General features: G+C 54.2%; 1 pseudogene and 7 gene segments (V, D, J or C); 5 read left to right on the top strand and 3 right to left on the bottom strand.

Annotated features, from left to right (window-relative positions):
- Positions 1–741: 741 nt before the first annotated feature.
- LOC117010072 lies at positions 742–1,116 on the top strand (the record flags this gene model as incomplete). The annotated part of the segment is given in 1 exon segment: positions 742–1,116. A coding segment is annotated over 1 exon segment (375 nt), but the record flags the coding sequence as incomplete, so codon positions are not given.
- Positions 1,117–3,647: 2,531 nt separating this feature from the next.
- LOC117010070 lies at positions 3,648–4,376 on the bottom strand (the record flags this gene model as incomplete). The annotated part of the segment is given in 2 exon segments: positions 3,648–3,711; positions 3,928–4,376. Coding segments are annotated over 2 exon segments (513 nt in total), but the record flags the coding sequence as incomplete, so codon positions are not given.
- Positions 4,377–5,514: 1,138 nt separating this feature from the next.
- Positions 5,515–6,143, bottom strand: LOC117010069. The segment is given in 3 exon segments: positions 5,515–5,581; positions 5,673–6,052; positions 6,108–6,143. Coding segments are annotated over 3 exon segments (483 nt in total).
- Positions 6,144–6,219: 76 nt separating this feature from the next.
- Positions 6,220–6,663, top strand: LOC117010068 (the record flags this gene model as incomplete). The annotated part of the segment is given in 1 exon segment: positions 6,220–6,663. A coding segment is annotated over 1 exon segment (444 nt), but the record flags the coding sequence as incomplete, so codon positions are not given.
- A 1,911-nt stretch (positions 6,664–8,574) lies between these two features.
- On the top strand, positions 8,575–9,119 carry LOC117010067 (annotated as a pseudogene).
- A 3-nt stretch (positions 9,120–9,122) lies between these two features.
- LOC117010066 lies at positions 9,123–10,256 on the bottom strand. The segment is given in 3 exon segments: positions 9,123–9,189; positions 9,650–10,112; positions 10,202–10,256. Coding segments are annotated over 3 exon segments (585 nt in total).
- On the top strand, positions 10,255–11,122 carry LOC117010065. The segment is given in 3 exon segments: positions 10,255–10,272; positions 10,365–10,658; positions 11,090–11,122. Coding segments are annotated over 3 exon segments (345 nt in total).
- A 3,977-nt stretch (positions 11,123–15,099) lies between these two features.
- On the top strand, positions 15,100–15,552 carry LOC117010064 (the record flags this gene model as incomplete). The annotated part of the segment is given in 2 exon segments: positions 15,100–15,400; positions 15,542–15,552. Coding segments are annotated over 2 exon segments (312 nt in total), but the record flags the coding sequence as incomplete, so codon positions are not given.
- Between the last annotated feature and the right edge of the window lie 46 nt (positions 15,553–15,598).

Here is a 15,598-nt window from a genome sequence, read left to right as displayed (position 1 = left end):
TTTGGGGTCATGGTTGAAGTTTGAGACCAGAACTACGGGTGTGGTCCCCAAGTGGGGATTTGGGGTGAAAGGGGTCGAGTTTGGGGCAGAAGCAGTTGGGGGTTTTGGGGCAGGGGTTTGTCTTGGGCCAAACGGGGCAGATCTGTGGGCAAGGGCCAGGATTGAGATGTGAATTGAGATTTCAGGGAAGGAGGAGAGGGTTCTGGGACACTTGGGCATCATGCAGGGGCAGTTTGGGGTCATGATGAGCATCAACAACAGCAGCATTGCAACATTTCTTTCTGTTATCCTTGGTACAGAAATAAACGGCGGAATCCCCGTCCTTGAGGTCGTTCATGGTCAGCGTCACCGAGCTCTGCCCGTTGTCCCTGGAGATCGTGAACCGGCCCCGCACCGACGGCGCGTAGTATGTCACTCCATCATTCCTGATCCCTGCGATCCATTCCAGCGCCTTCCCGGGGCTCTGGCGAACCCAGTTCATTCCGTAATTCCCAAACGTGAACCCAGACGCGCTGCAGAGCAGAGTCAGGGACCCCCCGGGGGGCTGGAGGTCCTCCCCAGACTCCAGCAGGGTCACGAGCGCCCAAAGATGATGTAAATGTAAATAATAATCACAATAAACACCTTTTAACTTGAACAGAGTACTGAGTCTTTGTTTTTACATCCCCGGGCGCCTCCAGAGCGCCACACCCAGCCTGGGCCATACCCGGATCCGGTGCCTCATCCCCATCTCCCCTTGTTCCCGCAGGGCTCCGGGCGGCCGTGACCCTGCTGGAGTGCGGGGGGGACCTCCAGCCCCCCGGGGGGTCCCTGACTCTGCTCTGCCGCACATCTGGGTTCAATTTCAGGAGTTACAATATGATGTGGATCCGCCAGAGCCACGAGAAGACTCTGGAATGGGTTGCAGAGATCTACAGCAACAGGGGCTACACCGGCTACGCGCCATCAGTGCGGGGCCGGTTCTCGATCTCCAGGGACAACGGGCAGAGCTCGGTGACGCTGACCATGAACAACCTCAAGGACGAGGATTCCGCCGTTTATTTCTGCGCCAAATCTACTGGTAGTGGTACTGGTTGGGCTGGTGCTAAACACGTTCATGGTTTTCACCCCATCTGACTCTGTGGCCCACCTGTCCTCAAATGTCCCCAGACCCTTCCCCCAAATCCCAATACTTTATCCTGAACTTGAACGCTGTTCCTGAGTCTTTATTGCTGTCCCAAAGTTGAGCTTTACCCCAAAGTCTTTAAGACCAAACTTTGGATCCAGGGCCGAGTGCTGAGGTTTGGGGCGCAGAGCTCAAAGCTTTGGAGGAAAGGCCAAGAGTTGGGTCAGGGGTTTGACCTTTTCCCATCTCAGCCTCCAGGACGAGGATTCCCACGCTGATTTCTGTGTCAGATGTTTCCCCGGTGCTTGTGATGGGGGTTAAGGTGGCCCCAGGCCCCAAACATCATTTGGGCTCCTGAACTGGACCTTGTCCCTCTAATGGGATCACTAACCCAAAACTCGGCCAACTCTCCCCTGTTCTGTGGGATTGGCCCAAATCCACCACGGCTGAAACCGACCACTAGTGCTGACCCAAATCCACTGCTTCAGGGCAAAGTTCAAGGGAACAAAGTCGAGATTTGGGGTTGGCAGATGTGGTTTGGGAACTGGGAGCAGAGCTGGGCAAGGTTGGGATCAATGGTCAAGAGCTGGGGCTAGGTTTGGGGACTGGGGGGAGATTTGGGGAGATTTGGGGAGATTTGGGGAAGGGTGGGGACTCAAATATCGGGGCGGGGCCAGCACCAAAATTGTCAACATACCCAGCAGCAGGGTCAGCAGTATTAATAGATTTGGCACAGAAATAAACGGCGGAATCCTCGTCCTTGAGGCTGTTCATGGTCAGCGTCACCGAGCTCTGCCCGTTGTCCCTGGAGATCGAGAACCGGCCCTTGAGCGATGACGCGTACCAGGAACTGCTGCCACTGTTGCTGATACTCGCAATCCATTCCGGTGCCTTCCCGGGGCTCTGGCGATACCAGCCCATTCCGAAGTCTCCGAAATTGAACCCAGACCCGCGGCAGAGCAGAGTCAGGGTCCCCCCGGGGGGCTGGAGGTCCCCCCCGCACTCCAGCAGGGTCACGACCACCCAAAGATGATATAAATGTAAATAATAATCACAATAGACACCTTTTAACTTGGACTGGGTACTGAGTCTTTGTTTCTGCATCCCCAGGGGCCCCAGAGCGCCACACCCAGCCCGGGCCACACCCGGATCCGGTGCCTCATCCCCATCTCCCCTTGTTCCCGCAGGACTCCGGGCGGCCGTGACCCTGCTGGAGTGCGGGGGGGACCTCCAGCCCCCCGGGGGGTCCCTGACTCTGCTCTGCCGAGCCTCTGGGTTTGATTTTGGGAGTTTCGCCCTGATCTGGATCCGCCAGAGTCCCGGGAAGGCGCTGGAATGGCTCGGAGGGGTCACCAGTGGTGGCAGCCCCTACTACGCACCGTCAGTCAAGGGCCGGTTCACGATCTCCAGGGACAATGGGCAGAGCTCGGTGACGCTGACCATGAACAACCTCAAGGACGAGGATTCCGCCGTTTATTTCTGTGCCAAACATCATGGTGGTTATGATGATCCTCTTGATGCTGGTTATGTTGGCAATTTTGCCCCCTGTCCCATCACTGTATCATCACCTGTCCCCACCCGTCCCCACACCCTTCCCCCAAATCCCAGCCCTTGACCCAACCTTGGGCGCTGATCCCCAGTCAGCTCGGCCAATCAGGGGCAGGGGGAGCCGGGGGAGATTTGGGGAAATGGGAATAACTGGGGGCAAAGTTGAGAGTTGGGGCAAGGATGCGGGAGTTTGAGGGAGAAGCTCAAGGATGAGGTTGGGAATTCAGAGAAGGCTCTTGAGATTTTGTGACATTTGAGGACCCAGCAATAGGACCTTGGAGTCACAAATGCTATTGTCACCAAAAACAACAAGACCAGCAGTAGCACCACTATAACCAGTGCAGGAACATTTGGCACAGAAATAAACGGCGGAATCCTCGTCCTTGAGGTTGTTCATGGTCAGCGTCACCGAGCTCTGCCCGTTGTCCCTGGAGATCGAGAACCGGCCCTTGACTGACGAAGCGTAGTCACTGCTGCCACCATTGCTGCCGATACCTGCGACGTATTCCAGTCTCTTCCCTGGGCTGTGACGGAACCAGATCATTCCAAAACTCCCGAAATTGAACCCGGTGGCGCGGCAGAGTAGAGTCAGGGACGCCCCGGGGGGCTGGAGGTCTCCTCTGGACTTCAGCAGGGTCACGGCCGCCCAAAGATGATATAAATGTAAATAATAATCACAATAAACACCTTTTAACTTGGACTGGGCACAGACTCTTTTTTTCTGCATCCCCAGGGGCCCCAGAGCGCCACGCCCAGCCCAGGCCACGCCCGGATCTGGCGCCTCATCCCCATCTCCCCTTGTTCCCGCAAGGCTCCGGGTGGCCGTGACCCTGCTGGAGTGCGGGGGGGACCTCCAGCCCCCCGGGGGGTCCCTGACTCTGCTCTGCCGTGCCTCCGGGTTTGATTTTGGGAAATTTGCAATGGGTTGGATCCGCCAGAGCCCCAGGAAGTCACCGGAACTCGTTGCGCGGGTGAGCCGGAAGAGTGGCATTTACTACGCGCCGTCAGTCAAGGGCCGGTTCACGTTGGCCACCGACGACGGGCAGAGCTCGGTGACGCTGACCATGAACAACCTCAAGAACGAGGATTCCGCCGTTTATTTCTGTGCCAAATCTGCTCACACTGATGGTGGTTGGGATGCTGCTACTGCTCCAGTTTATAGTTTTGGCCCTGTTGCCATGACCCGGTTCTAACTTGTCACTGTGCCCTGAATTTCTTCTCCAAGTTCTCACCTCCTGCCCCCAGTCCTCACCTTTTTGGTTCCTCATCCTGACCTTGCCCCTCTAAAGCAATCATTGGCCCCAGAACTCAGCCAGCTCGTCTGAAATCCACATTGTCCCGCCAAATCCGCCCGGGCTGAAAACAACCCCCAGTGCTGACCCAAATCTTCAACAGCACCAACGTTTGCATCAGGACGGGCATTTTTGGCACAGAAATAAACGGCGGAATCCTCGTCCTTGAGGTTGTTCATGGTCAGCGTCACCGAGTTCTGCCCGTTGTCCCTGGAGATCGAGAACTGGCCCTGCACCGACGGTGAGTAGTGGGTGGTGTCACCATCGTTGTAGATACTCGCCACGAACTCCAGGCCCTTCCCGGGGCTCTGGCGGGTCCAGAACATTCCATAATTCCTGAAATCGAATCCACTCCCGCGGCAGAGCAGAGTCAGGGACCCCCCGGGGGGCTGGAGGTCCCCCCCGCACTCCAGCAGGGTCACGGCCGCCCGGAGCCCTGCGGGAACAAGGGGAGATGGGGATGAGGCGTTGGATCCGGGCATGTTGTGGTTAAATTGAGTTTGAACCCAGATATTTTCCCTTGTTAGCCCTGATGGTGACAGACGTTAACCCTAATAAACATTAATTAAAAACCTGTATGCTGATAAATATTATCACTGATAAAAATCAATTTCATGAATAAAAAATAAATGAAACTATTTATTTTAATTATTCCTATTATTTTGGAGGTTTTTTTAAGGTATTGGCCTTGAATATCCACTCTAGTAACTCTAATTAACTGCACTAATTACTACCCCCAGAAGGTGCCAGCAGTTGCAACTGCGCTGAAAGCAAAACCCGAAATTTGGGGCCATTTTGGGTCTTTTTGTGGCTTTTTGGGGAAGTCCTCAAAGGGGCGGATCCGACCCTGAGAGCAAAAAACCTGAGCCAGGAGGGTTTGGGTTCATTTCATTGATTTATTGTAAATTGCAGTTATTTCCATTATTTTCTGTGATTTTTTAATTCAGGAAAATTCTGGTGGAGATTTAGATCAAACCAGTGGAGTTTGGGGCTGAACCGGTGAAGATTTGGGGATGGGATGAGGCGACCGTGACCCTGCTGGAGTGCGGGGGGAACCTCCAGCCCCCCGGGGGGGTCCCTGACTCTGCTCTGCCGTGGATCTGGGTTCACGTTTGGGAGTTTCGGAATGACCTGGGCTCGGCAGAGCCCCGGGAAGGCGCTGGATTTTGTCACAAGTATCCACAAGGATGGCAGCACGGCCTACGTGCCATCGGTCAAGGGCCGGTTCACGATCTCCAGGGACAACGGGCAGAGCTCGGTGACGCTGACCATGAACAACCTCAAGGACGAGGATTCCGCCATTTATTTCTGCGCCAAATCTGCTGATAGTGGCAGAGACACTGCTGCTAATTATGTTGATGTTTAAGGTCCCATCTCTCTCACCTGTCCCCAAATGTCCCCAGACCCTTCCCCAAATCCCAACCCTTCACCCCCACCTTGAACACCAACCCCGAGTCTTCAGCGCTGGGCCCAAGCTGTAACAGCCCTGGGAGTTCTGGGTCTCCAATCTGGGGATTGTTTGGAGCCTCTTTTGTCTTCGTTTGGGGACTGGTGGGGATTGGATGACGGCTACGGGTGAAAATCATCAACGTAACGAGCACCGGGGTCATCACCAACACCACCGGTACGTTCGGCACTGAAACAGGAACTGGAATTTTGGGGGAATTTTGGGAAATTTGGGGACCCAGCAATGGGGACTTGGATGTGAATCGGCTCTGGCAACACACTGAGCACAAGCGTTGTAATCACCCTCGTTGGCATAGTAAGATTTGGTGCAGAAATAAATGCCGGAATCCTCGTCCTTGAGGCTGTTCATGGTCAGCGTCACCGAGTTCTGCCCGTTGTCCCTGGAGATCGAGAACCGGCCCTTGACCGACGATGCGTAGTACTTGCTGCCGCCACCGCTGTGGATCCCTGCGACCCACTCCAGCGCCTTGCCGGGGCTCTGCCGGACCCACAGCACGGAGAAACTCCCAAAATCAAATCCAGAGGCGCGACACACGAGGGCCATTGAACCCCCGGGAGGCTGGAGGTCCCCCCCGGACTCCAGCAGGGTCACGACCGTCCGGAGCCCTGTGGGAATGAGGAGAGGTGGGGATGGGAAAAGCTCGAACCATAAACGCCAAATCTCGACTGCTGGCCCAAAATTGTGACCCCAGCACCTCCCTATCCCCTCCTGACCCTGCTGGCCCTGCCATGTGGGTCCCGGGCACCTCAGGAGCACCACGCCCAGCCCGGGCCACGCCCGGATCCGGTTCCTCATCCCCATCTCCCCTTGTTCCTGCAGGGCTCCGGGCGACCGTGACCCTGCTGGAGTGCGGGGGGGACCTCCAGCCCCCCGGGGGGTCCCTGACTCTGCTCTGCCGCGCCTCTGGGTTCAGTTTCACCGGTTACAACCTGGGCTGGGTTCGCCAAAGCCCTGGGAAGGCGCTGGAATGGATTGGGGAGATCAGCATCGGGGGCACCACCTGGTACGCGCCGTCGGTCAAGGGCCGCTTCACGATCTCCAGGGACAACGGGCAGAGCTCGGTGACGCTGACCATGAACAACCTCAAGGACGAGGATTCCAGCGTTTATTTCTGTGCCAGAAATGCCGGTGGTCATTGGGTTGAAGTTGGTGGTGCTGCTGCTGGTTTTTATCCCATCCCCGTCTTGGCATCGCCACTGATCCCCAAATGTCACCAGACCCCAACCCTTGACCCCGACCTTGAGCACTGACCCTGACTGAAGAGCAAAAACGAGGGGGACAGAACTCCAGACTTGGTGTTGAAATACTGTTTGTAGTATCCAGATCATTCAATAATTTATTTATGATTTAAATTCCTGTTTATTGTATTCAGGAATTCACGGGCTGGGGGTGACAGATTTGGACCTGGAGATTTTCTGAAAAATAATAAAACAATAGTGGTAACAAATACAAACCAAAAATAATAAAAATAATGAAAACACAATAAAATAAAATCAATAAATCCTCCATAGCCTGTAAATTTACTAAAATCAAATTCAAAAATCACAGAAAATAATGGAAACAACTGCAATTAACAAAACATTAATGAAATGAACCCAAACCATACTGGTTCAGGTTTTTCTGCTCTCAGGACCGGATCCGCCCCTTTGGGGCCTTCACCAAAAAGCCACAAAAAGGCCCAAAATGGCTCCAAATTTTGGGTTGTGCTTTCAGTGCAGCTGTAGCTACTGGCACCTGCTGGGCGTCGTAATTAGCGCAGTTAATTAGAGTTATTTGAGCAGAAATTTAAGGTCAATACCGTCAAAAAGCCTCCTGAATTAATAGGAGCAATTACAATAAATAGTTTTATTTGTTTCATTATAGTCTTTATTCATTTAATTGGTTTTTATTGAGTGTAATAATAATCAGCATACAGGGCTATAATAAAAGTTTTTTACGGTTAATAACTTTCATCATCAGGGCTAATAACGCAATATATTTTGGGTTCAAAGAGAATTTAACCCCAACACGCCCGGATCCGGCGCCTCATCCCCATCTCCCCTTGTTCCCGCAGGGCTCCGGGCAGCCGTGACCCTGCTGGAGTGCGGGGGGACCTCCAGCCCCCCAGGGGGTCCCTGACTCTGCTCTGCCGCGGGTCTGGGTTCACGTTTGGGAGTTTTGGCATGTACTGGGTCCGCCAGAGCCCCGGGAAGGCGCTGGAATGGATCGCCGGGATCTACAGCAGTGGCAGCACCCGGTACGCGCCGTCAGTCAAGGGCCGGTTCTCGATCTCCAGGGACAACGGGCAGAGCTCGGTGACGCTGACCATGAACAACCTCAAGGACGAGGATTCCGGCGTTTATTTCTGCGGCAAAGATTCTGGTGCTTGTGGTGCTTGTGGTGCTGATTGTGCGGCTTGTATTGTTGCTTGCAATTCCTTCCCTGTCACTGTGTCCCCACCTGTCCCCAAGTGTCCCCAGGCCCTTCCCCCAAACCCAAATCTTGACCCCAACCATGAGCACTGACCCCAAGCCTTTAGTGCTGTCCCAAAGTTCAACTTTCATTAAAAGTTTTTAACACCAAAATTTGGATCCATGGCTGAGTGCTGAGGTTGGGGCGCAGAGCTCAAAACTTTGGAGGAACGACCAAGAGTTGGGTCAGGGGTTGGGATTGGCAGAAAAGGTCAGGGGGGGTCAGAGCAGCGGGGGTGGGATGGAACCAGCACTGGCATCAGCATTATGAGCAGAACCATCAAAACGTTTTGCACAGAAATAAACGGCGGAATCCTCGTCCTTGAGGTTGTTCATGGTCAGCGTCACCGAGCTCTGCCCGTTGTCCCTGGAGATCGAGAACCGGCCCTTGAACGACGGTGCGTAGTTGGTGTAGTCACCATCGCTGTTGATACTCGCAACGTATTCCAGCGCCTTCCCAGGTTTTTGGCGGATCCACCACATTCCGAAACTCCCGAAATCGAACCCAGACCCGCGGCAGAGCAGAGTCAGGGACCCCCTGGGGGGCTGGACCTGAGATGAACGCAAATATCCCAATGAACACTTTGTAATTGGGGCTGGGCACAGACTCTTTGTTTCTGCATCCCCAGGGGCCCCAGAGTGCCACGCCCAACCCGGGCCACGCCCGGATCCGGCGCCTCATCCCCATCTCCCCTTGTTCCCGCAGGGCTCCGGGCGGCCGTGACCCTGCTGGAGTGCGGGGGGGACCTCCAGCCCCCCGGGGGGTCCCTGACTCTGCTCTGCCGTGGGAATGGATTCACGTTCGGGAATTTCGGAATGTTCTGGATCCGCCAGAGCCCCGGGAAGGCACTGGAATGGGTTGCGAGTATCAGCAAGAGTGGCAGCACCTGGTACGCGCCGTCTGTCAAGGGTCGGTTCACGATCTCCAGGGACAACGGGCAGAGCTCGGTGACGCTGACCATGAACAACCTCAAGGACGAGGATTCCGGTGTTTATTTCTGCGCCAAAAGTGCTGATGGTAGTGCTGGTGATGGTGCTAAGTATGTTGATGTTTAAGGTCCCATCTCTCTCACCTGTCCCCAAATGTCCCCAGACCCTTCTCCAAATCCCAACCCTTCACCCCCACCTTGAACAACAACCCCGAATCTTCAGTGCTGGGCCCAAGCTGTAACAGCCCTGGGAGTTCTGCATCTCCAGTGTGGGGATTGTTTGGAGCCTCTTTTGTCTTCATTTGGAGACTGGCGGGGATTGGATGACGGCTACGGGTGAAAATCATCAACGTAACGAGCGCCAGCGTCATCACCAACACCACTGGCGTGTTCGGCACTGAAACAGGAACCGGAATTTTGGGGGAATTTTGGGAGATTTGGGGACCCAGCAATGGGGGGTAGGATGAGAACCAGCATTGGCAACACACTGAGCACAAGCGTTATCATCACCCCCGTTGGCATAGTAAGATTTGCCACAGAAATAAACGGCGGAATCCTCGTCCTTGAGGTTGTTCATGGTCAGATCTGCTGCTAGTTGTTGTGCTGATGCTGATGATATTCATGGGTTTGGTCCCGTCCCCTTCACCCATTCCCCTGTTGTCCCCAAATGTCCCAGACCCTTCCCCCAGCCCTCAGCCCCTGCCCCAGTCCTGACCCTTTGTCCCCAGTCTCCCCCGGCTGACCCAATGGTCACCACTGACCCCAAACCCTCCCCTGGTTCTGACCCAAATCTCAACCCAAAAATCAGAAATTCAGGGATTTGGGCAAAGGCTCCGGCCCAGCCCCAGACCCGGCACCGAACCGCTTCTGCCGGCGTCGGCTCCATGACAGCGTGGTCAGTCAGGGCAGGGGGAGATTTGGAGGAAAATGGCAAAATTGGGGGAAAGTCAAGAGTGACATGGACGGGCCAGAAACCGTCAACACGATAAGCATTACTATAACCATCAGAAGCATCCTTGGCACAGAAATAAATGCCGGAATCCTCTTCCTTGAGGTTGTTCATGGTCAGCGTCACCGAGCTCTGCCCGTTGTTCCTCAAGATCGAGAACCGGCCCTTGACTGACGATGCGTAACCGGTGTAACTGCCATCGTTGTAGATCCCTGCGACCCATTCTAGCGCCTTCCTGGGGCTCTGGCGTATCCAGTACATGTCGTGGCTCCCAAAATCGAACCCAGACCCGCGGCAGAGCAGAGTCAGGGATCCCCCGGGGGGCTGGAGGTCCCCCCCACACTCCAGCAGGGTCACGGCCGCCCGGAGCCCTGCGGGAACAAGGGGAGATGGGGATGAGGCGCCGGATCCGGGCGTGGCCCGGGCTGGGCGTGGCTCTCCGGAGGCGCCTGGGACCCACCTGGCAGGGCCAGCAGGGCCAGGAGGGCGAGGAGTGGGAGGGAGCTCGAGGCCATGGCCGGGATGTGCCGGGTACGGGGTCCTGGGGGGGTTTGGGGCAGAACCGGTGAAGATTTGGGGATGGGATGAGGCGGTCGTGACCCTGCTGGAGTGCAGGGGGGGACCTCCAGCCCCCCGGGGGGTCCCTGACTCTGCTCTGCCACGGGAATGGATTCGATTTTGGGAATTACGACATGATGTGGGCCCGCCAGAGTGCCGGGAAGGCGCTGGAATGGCTCGCAGGGATCGACAGCAGTGGCAGCAGCACCCGTTACGCGCCGTCGGTCAAGGGCCGGTTCTGGATCTCCAGGGACAACGGGCAGAGCTCGGTGACGCTGACCATGAACAACCTCAAGGACGAGGATTCCGCCGTTTATTTCTGCGCCAGAGCTGCGTATGGTTGGGCTGCTTATGTTTATGTTGGTGGTTTCGACACCCATCACTGCATCCCCACCTGTCCCCAAATGTCCCCAGACGCTTCCCTCAAATCCCAACCCTCGAATCCAACTTTGACCACTGACCCCGAAACTTTAGTGCTGTCCCAAAGTTGAGCTTTAGCCCAAAGTTTTTAAGACCAAAGTTTGGATCCAGGGCCGAGTGCTGAGGTTTGGGGCGCAGAGCTCAAAGCTTTGGAGGAACAGCCAAGAGTTGGGTCAGGGGTTGGGATTGGCAGAAAAGGTCAGGAGGGGGTCAGAGCAGCTGGGGTGGGACGGAAGCAGCACCAGGTGCAGCCCCATAACCATCCCAAGCAAAACCATCTTGATCTTTGGCGCAGAAATAAACGCCGGAATCCTCGTCCTTGAGGTTGTTCATGGTCAGCGTCACCGAGCTCTGCCCGTTGTCCCTGGAGATCGAGAACCGACCCTTGACCGATGACGCATAGGCGGTGCCACCATTGCTGTTGATACTCGCTACGTACTCCAGTCCCTTCCCCGGGCTCTGGCGGATTCACCACATTCCAAAACTCCCGAAATTGAATCCAGACCTGCGGCACACCAGGGCCATCGACACCCCGGGGGGTTGGAGGTCCCCCCCGCGCTCCAGCAGGGTTACGGCCGCCCCCGCCCCAAATCTTCACCAAAGCTGTTACAAACTCTGCTAGGTTGATCTCAAATCTCCACCTGAGGTTTCCAGGCCTTCAAAACCCCTCAAGTCACTCAAAAATCCCTGATTCATTTATGAAATGATTACCTCACCCTCTATAATTTTTTTCTAATTAACAACTCCTTAAACACCCCTAAAGCCAACAGAACTGGCACCGAAACACTTCTACCAGCGTCGGCTCCACGTCAACTCAGCCACTCAGGGGAGGGGGAGCTGGTGGAGTGATGTGGGTGGAAATGGGAACAACTGGGGGGCAAATTCAAGAGTTGGGGCAAGCATGGAGGAGTTTGAGGCAGAAATTTAAGGACACGACCAATGTTTGCAATTTCAGGGAATGATTTCTGGATTTTGGGACATTTGGGGGCCCAGTAATGGGGAATTGCAGCCAGGAGCAGCATGATCAGAAAAACCAACAAGATTAGCATGAACACCACCAGGAGCCCAATACCCGCTGTAACATCTGGCACAGAAATAAACGCCGGAATCCTCATCCTTGAGGCTGTTCATGGTCAGCGTCACCGAGCTCTGCCCGTTGTCCCTGGAGATCGAGAACCGGCCCTGCACCGAGGCTGCGTAGTCGGTGTTGGCACCATTGGTGCTGACCCCTGCGACGTATTCCAAACCCTTTCTGGGGCTCTGGCAGATCCAGTACATGGAGAAATTCCCAAAATCAAATCCATTGCCACGGCAGAGCAGAGTCAGGGACCCCCCGGGGGGCTGGAGCCGAGATAACCACAAATATCCCAATGAACACTTTGTAACTGGGACTGGGCACAGACTCTTTGTTTCTGCATCCCCGGGGGCCCCAGAACGCCACGCCCAGCCCGGGTCACGCCAGGATCCGGCGCCTCATCCCCATCTCCCCTTGTTCCCGCAGGGCTCCGGGCGGCTGTGACCCTGCTGGAGTGCGGGGGGGACCTCCAGCCCCCCGGGGCCACCTTGGCCCTGGTTTGTCGCGGATCTGGATTCAATTTCGGGGGTTACAAAATCAGCTGGATCCGCCAGAGCCCCAGGACGGGGCTGGAATTCGTTGCGAGTATTTACAGCGGTGGTAGCACCGGATACGCGCCATCGGTCAAGGGCCGGTTCTTGATCTCCAGGGACAACGGGCAGAGCTCGGTGACGCTGACCATGAACAACCTCAAGGACGAGGATTCCGGCGTTTATTTCTGTGCCAGACATTTTGATGATTGCTGTGCTGTTGATGGTCATGTTGATGATTTTGGACGCATCGCTGTCACCGTGTCGCCCCTTTGTCCCCACCTGTCCGCAGTTGTCCCCAGACCCTTTCCCCAAACCCCAACCCCTCAAATTATTTCTTTCCCGAGATCCAGCCTGGAACTGGTTCAGCCCCAAATCTCCACCCCTGACCTTTCCTGCCAATCCCAACCCCTGACCCAACTCTTGGTCGTTCCTCCAAAGCTTTGAGCTCTGCGACCCAAACCTCAGCAATCGGCCCTGGATCCAAAGTTTGGTCTTAAAGACTTTGGGCTAAAGCTCTACTTTGGGACAGCACTAAAGATGCAGGGCGAGGGTTCGAGGTCTGGATCATGAGATGTGATTTGGGGGAAGGGTCTGGGGCCACTTGGGAACATGTAGGGGAAGAGGTCAAAACCATCAAGATAAGCAGCACAAACACCAGCACAAGAACCAGCATCTTTAGCGCAGAAATAAACGCCGGAATCCTCGTCCTTGAGGTTGTTCATGGTCAGCATCACTGAGCTCTGCCCGTTGTCCCTGGAGATCGTGAAACGACCCACAACTGAAGATGCGTAACTGTAGCCGCCAGTCTTGGTGATCTGTGCAACCCATTGCAGCACCTTCCCAGATCTTTGACGGATCCAGTACATGTTGTAACTCCCAAAATCGAATCCATTCCCGCGGCAGAGCAGAGTCAGGGACCCCCCGGGGGGCTGGAGGTCCCCCCCGCAGTCCAGCAGGGTCACGGCCGCCCGGAGCCCTGCGGGAACAAGGGGAGATGGGGATGAGGCGCCGGATCCGAGCGTGTTGGGGTTAAATTGACTTTGAACTGAGAAATATTCCGTTATTAGCTCTGATGATGACAGTCATTAACCCGAATAAACTTTTATTTCAGCCCTGTATGCTGATAATTAATACATTTAGTAAAAACCAATTAAATAAATAAAGACTATAATGAAACAAATAAAACTATTTATTGTAATTGCTCCTATTAATTCAGGAGGTTTTTTAACGGTATTGGCCTTAAATTTCTGCTCAAATAACTCTAATTAACTGCTCTCATTACAGCCCCCAGTAGGTGTCAGCAGCTGCAGCTGCACTGAAAGCAAAACCCGAAATTTGGAGCCATTTTGGGCCTTTTTGTGGCTTTTTGGGGAAGTCCCCAAAGGGGCAGATCCGGCCCTGAAAGCAGAAAAACCTGAGCCAGGAGGGTTTGGGTTAATTTCATTAATTGTTTGTTAATTGAAGATATTTTCAGTATTTTCTATGATTTTTTAATTCAGGAAAATTCTGGTGGAGATTTAGATCAAACCAGTGGAGTCTGGGACAGAACCGGTGAAGATTTGGGGTTGGGATGAGGTGGTCGTGACCCTGCTGGAGTGCGGGGGGGACCTCCAGCCCCCCGGGGGGTCCCTGACTCTGCTCTGCCGCACGTCTGGATTCACATTTGGGAGTTTTGGAATGACCTGGGCTCGACAGAGCCCCGGGAAGGCGCTGGATTTTGTTGCAAGTATCCACAAGGATGGCAGCACCATGTACTCATTATCAGTCAAGGGCCGGTTCTCGATCTCAAGGACGAGGATTCCGCCGTTTATTTCTGTGCCAAAAATGCTGATAGTGGCAGAGGCACTGCTGCTAATTATGTTGATGGGTAAGGCCCCATCCCTCCCACCTGTCCCCAAATGTCCCCAAATGTCCCCAGACCCTTCCCCAAATCCCAACCCTTCTCCCCCACCTTGAGCACCGACCCCGAATCTTCAGCGCTGGGCCCGAGCTGTAACAGCCCTGGGAGTTCTGCATCTCCAATTTGGGGATTGTTTGGGACCTCTTTTGTCTTCACTCAGAGCCAGGATTAAAAAATATTCAAAGGAAATGAATTTTCTTGGTTTGGGGCTCGTTTAATCAATGTAATCCAAAGTTCAGAAAGTTCCGCAGCTCTTCAGCCATCAACTAAATCCGAGCAAAGTGGAGCTGAACTGAGTTACCTGTAGGGGCTCCTGAACCTGAGCAGTACATTAATTATTATTTATCTTTCATTATTTATTATTTACACTTTATTATTTATTATTTACACTTTATTATTTATTATTTGCACTTTTTTATTTATTATTTGCACTTTATTATTTATTATTTGCACTTTATTATTCGTTGTTTACACGTTATCATTTATTATTTACACTTTATTATTTATTATTTACCTTTTTACCCCAGTAATTGAATTGCAGTGACCCTCAGCGTGACCCTGAGTGACCAATCAGAAACCGCTCCCTGAAACCGCGGACAAAGATGAGCACCCAGAGAGACCCCGTCCAAAATCCCCCATCCTGCCCCACACCAATTGCTGGTTTATAAAATCCCCAAATTTGAACCCTCCCACAAGTGGAACCGCACACGTCTGTTCCAACTGCACACCCGCAACCCCAACGACAACACGGGAATTTGGGAGGCTTCACCGAGGGCTGAGATCAAAATGTGATCCTGCAGAGAATTGTGATCCTGGCACAGCCAAAATCCGGCGCCTCATCCCCATCTCCCCTTGTTCCCACAGGGCTCCGGGCGGCCGTGACCCTGCTGGAGTGTGGGGGGAACCTCCAGCCCACCGGGGGGTCCCTGACTCTGCTCTGCCGCGGCAATGGATTCGATTTCGGACAATTCGGGCTGGGCTGGTTCCGTCAGAGCCCTGGGAAGGCGCTGGAATTCGTCGCAGATATCAGCAGCGGTGGCATCACCCGGTACGCACCCTCAGTCAAGGGCCGGTTCTCGATCTCCAGGGACAACGGACAGAGCTCGGTGACGCTGACCATGAACAACCTCAAGGACGAGGATTCCGCCGTTTATTTCTGCGCCAAATATGCTGGTGCTTATTGGGATTCTATGTTTGCTAATGTTCCTGGTTTTGTTCCCACCTGTCCCCAAATGTCCCCAGACCCTTCCCCCAAACCCCAACCCTTCACCTGACCTTGAGCACTGACCCCGAGTCTTTAGTGCTGTCCCAAAGGTGAGCTTTGATTCAAAGTCTTTAAGACCAAAGTTTGGATCCAGGGCCGAGTGTTGA

The sequence above is a fragment of the Catharus ustulatus genome, chromosome 38, assembly GCF_009819885.2.
Source record: "Catharus ustulatus isolate bCatUst1 chromosome 38, bCatUst1.pri.v2, whole genome shotgun sequence".
NCBI classification, from domain to species: domain Eukaryota; kingdom Metazoa; phylum Chordata; class Aves; order Passeriformes; family Turdidae; genus Catharus; species Catharus ustulatus.
The sequence above is the reverse complement of the archived record's forward strand: the minus strand, read 5'-3'. Positions and strand labels throughout refer to the sequence as shown.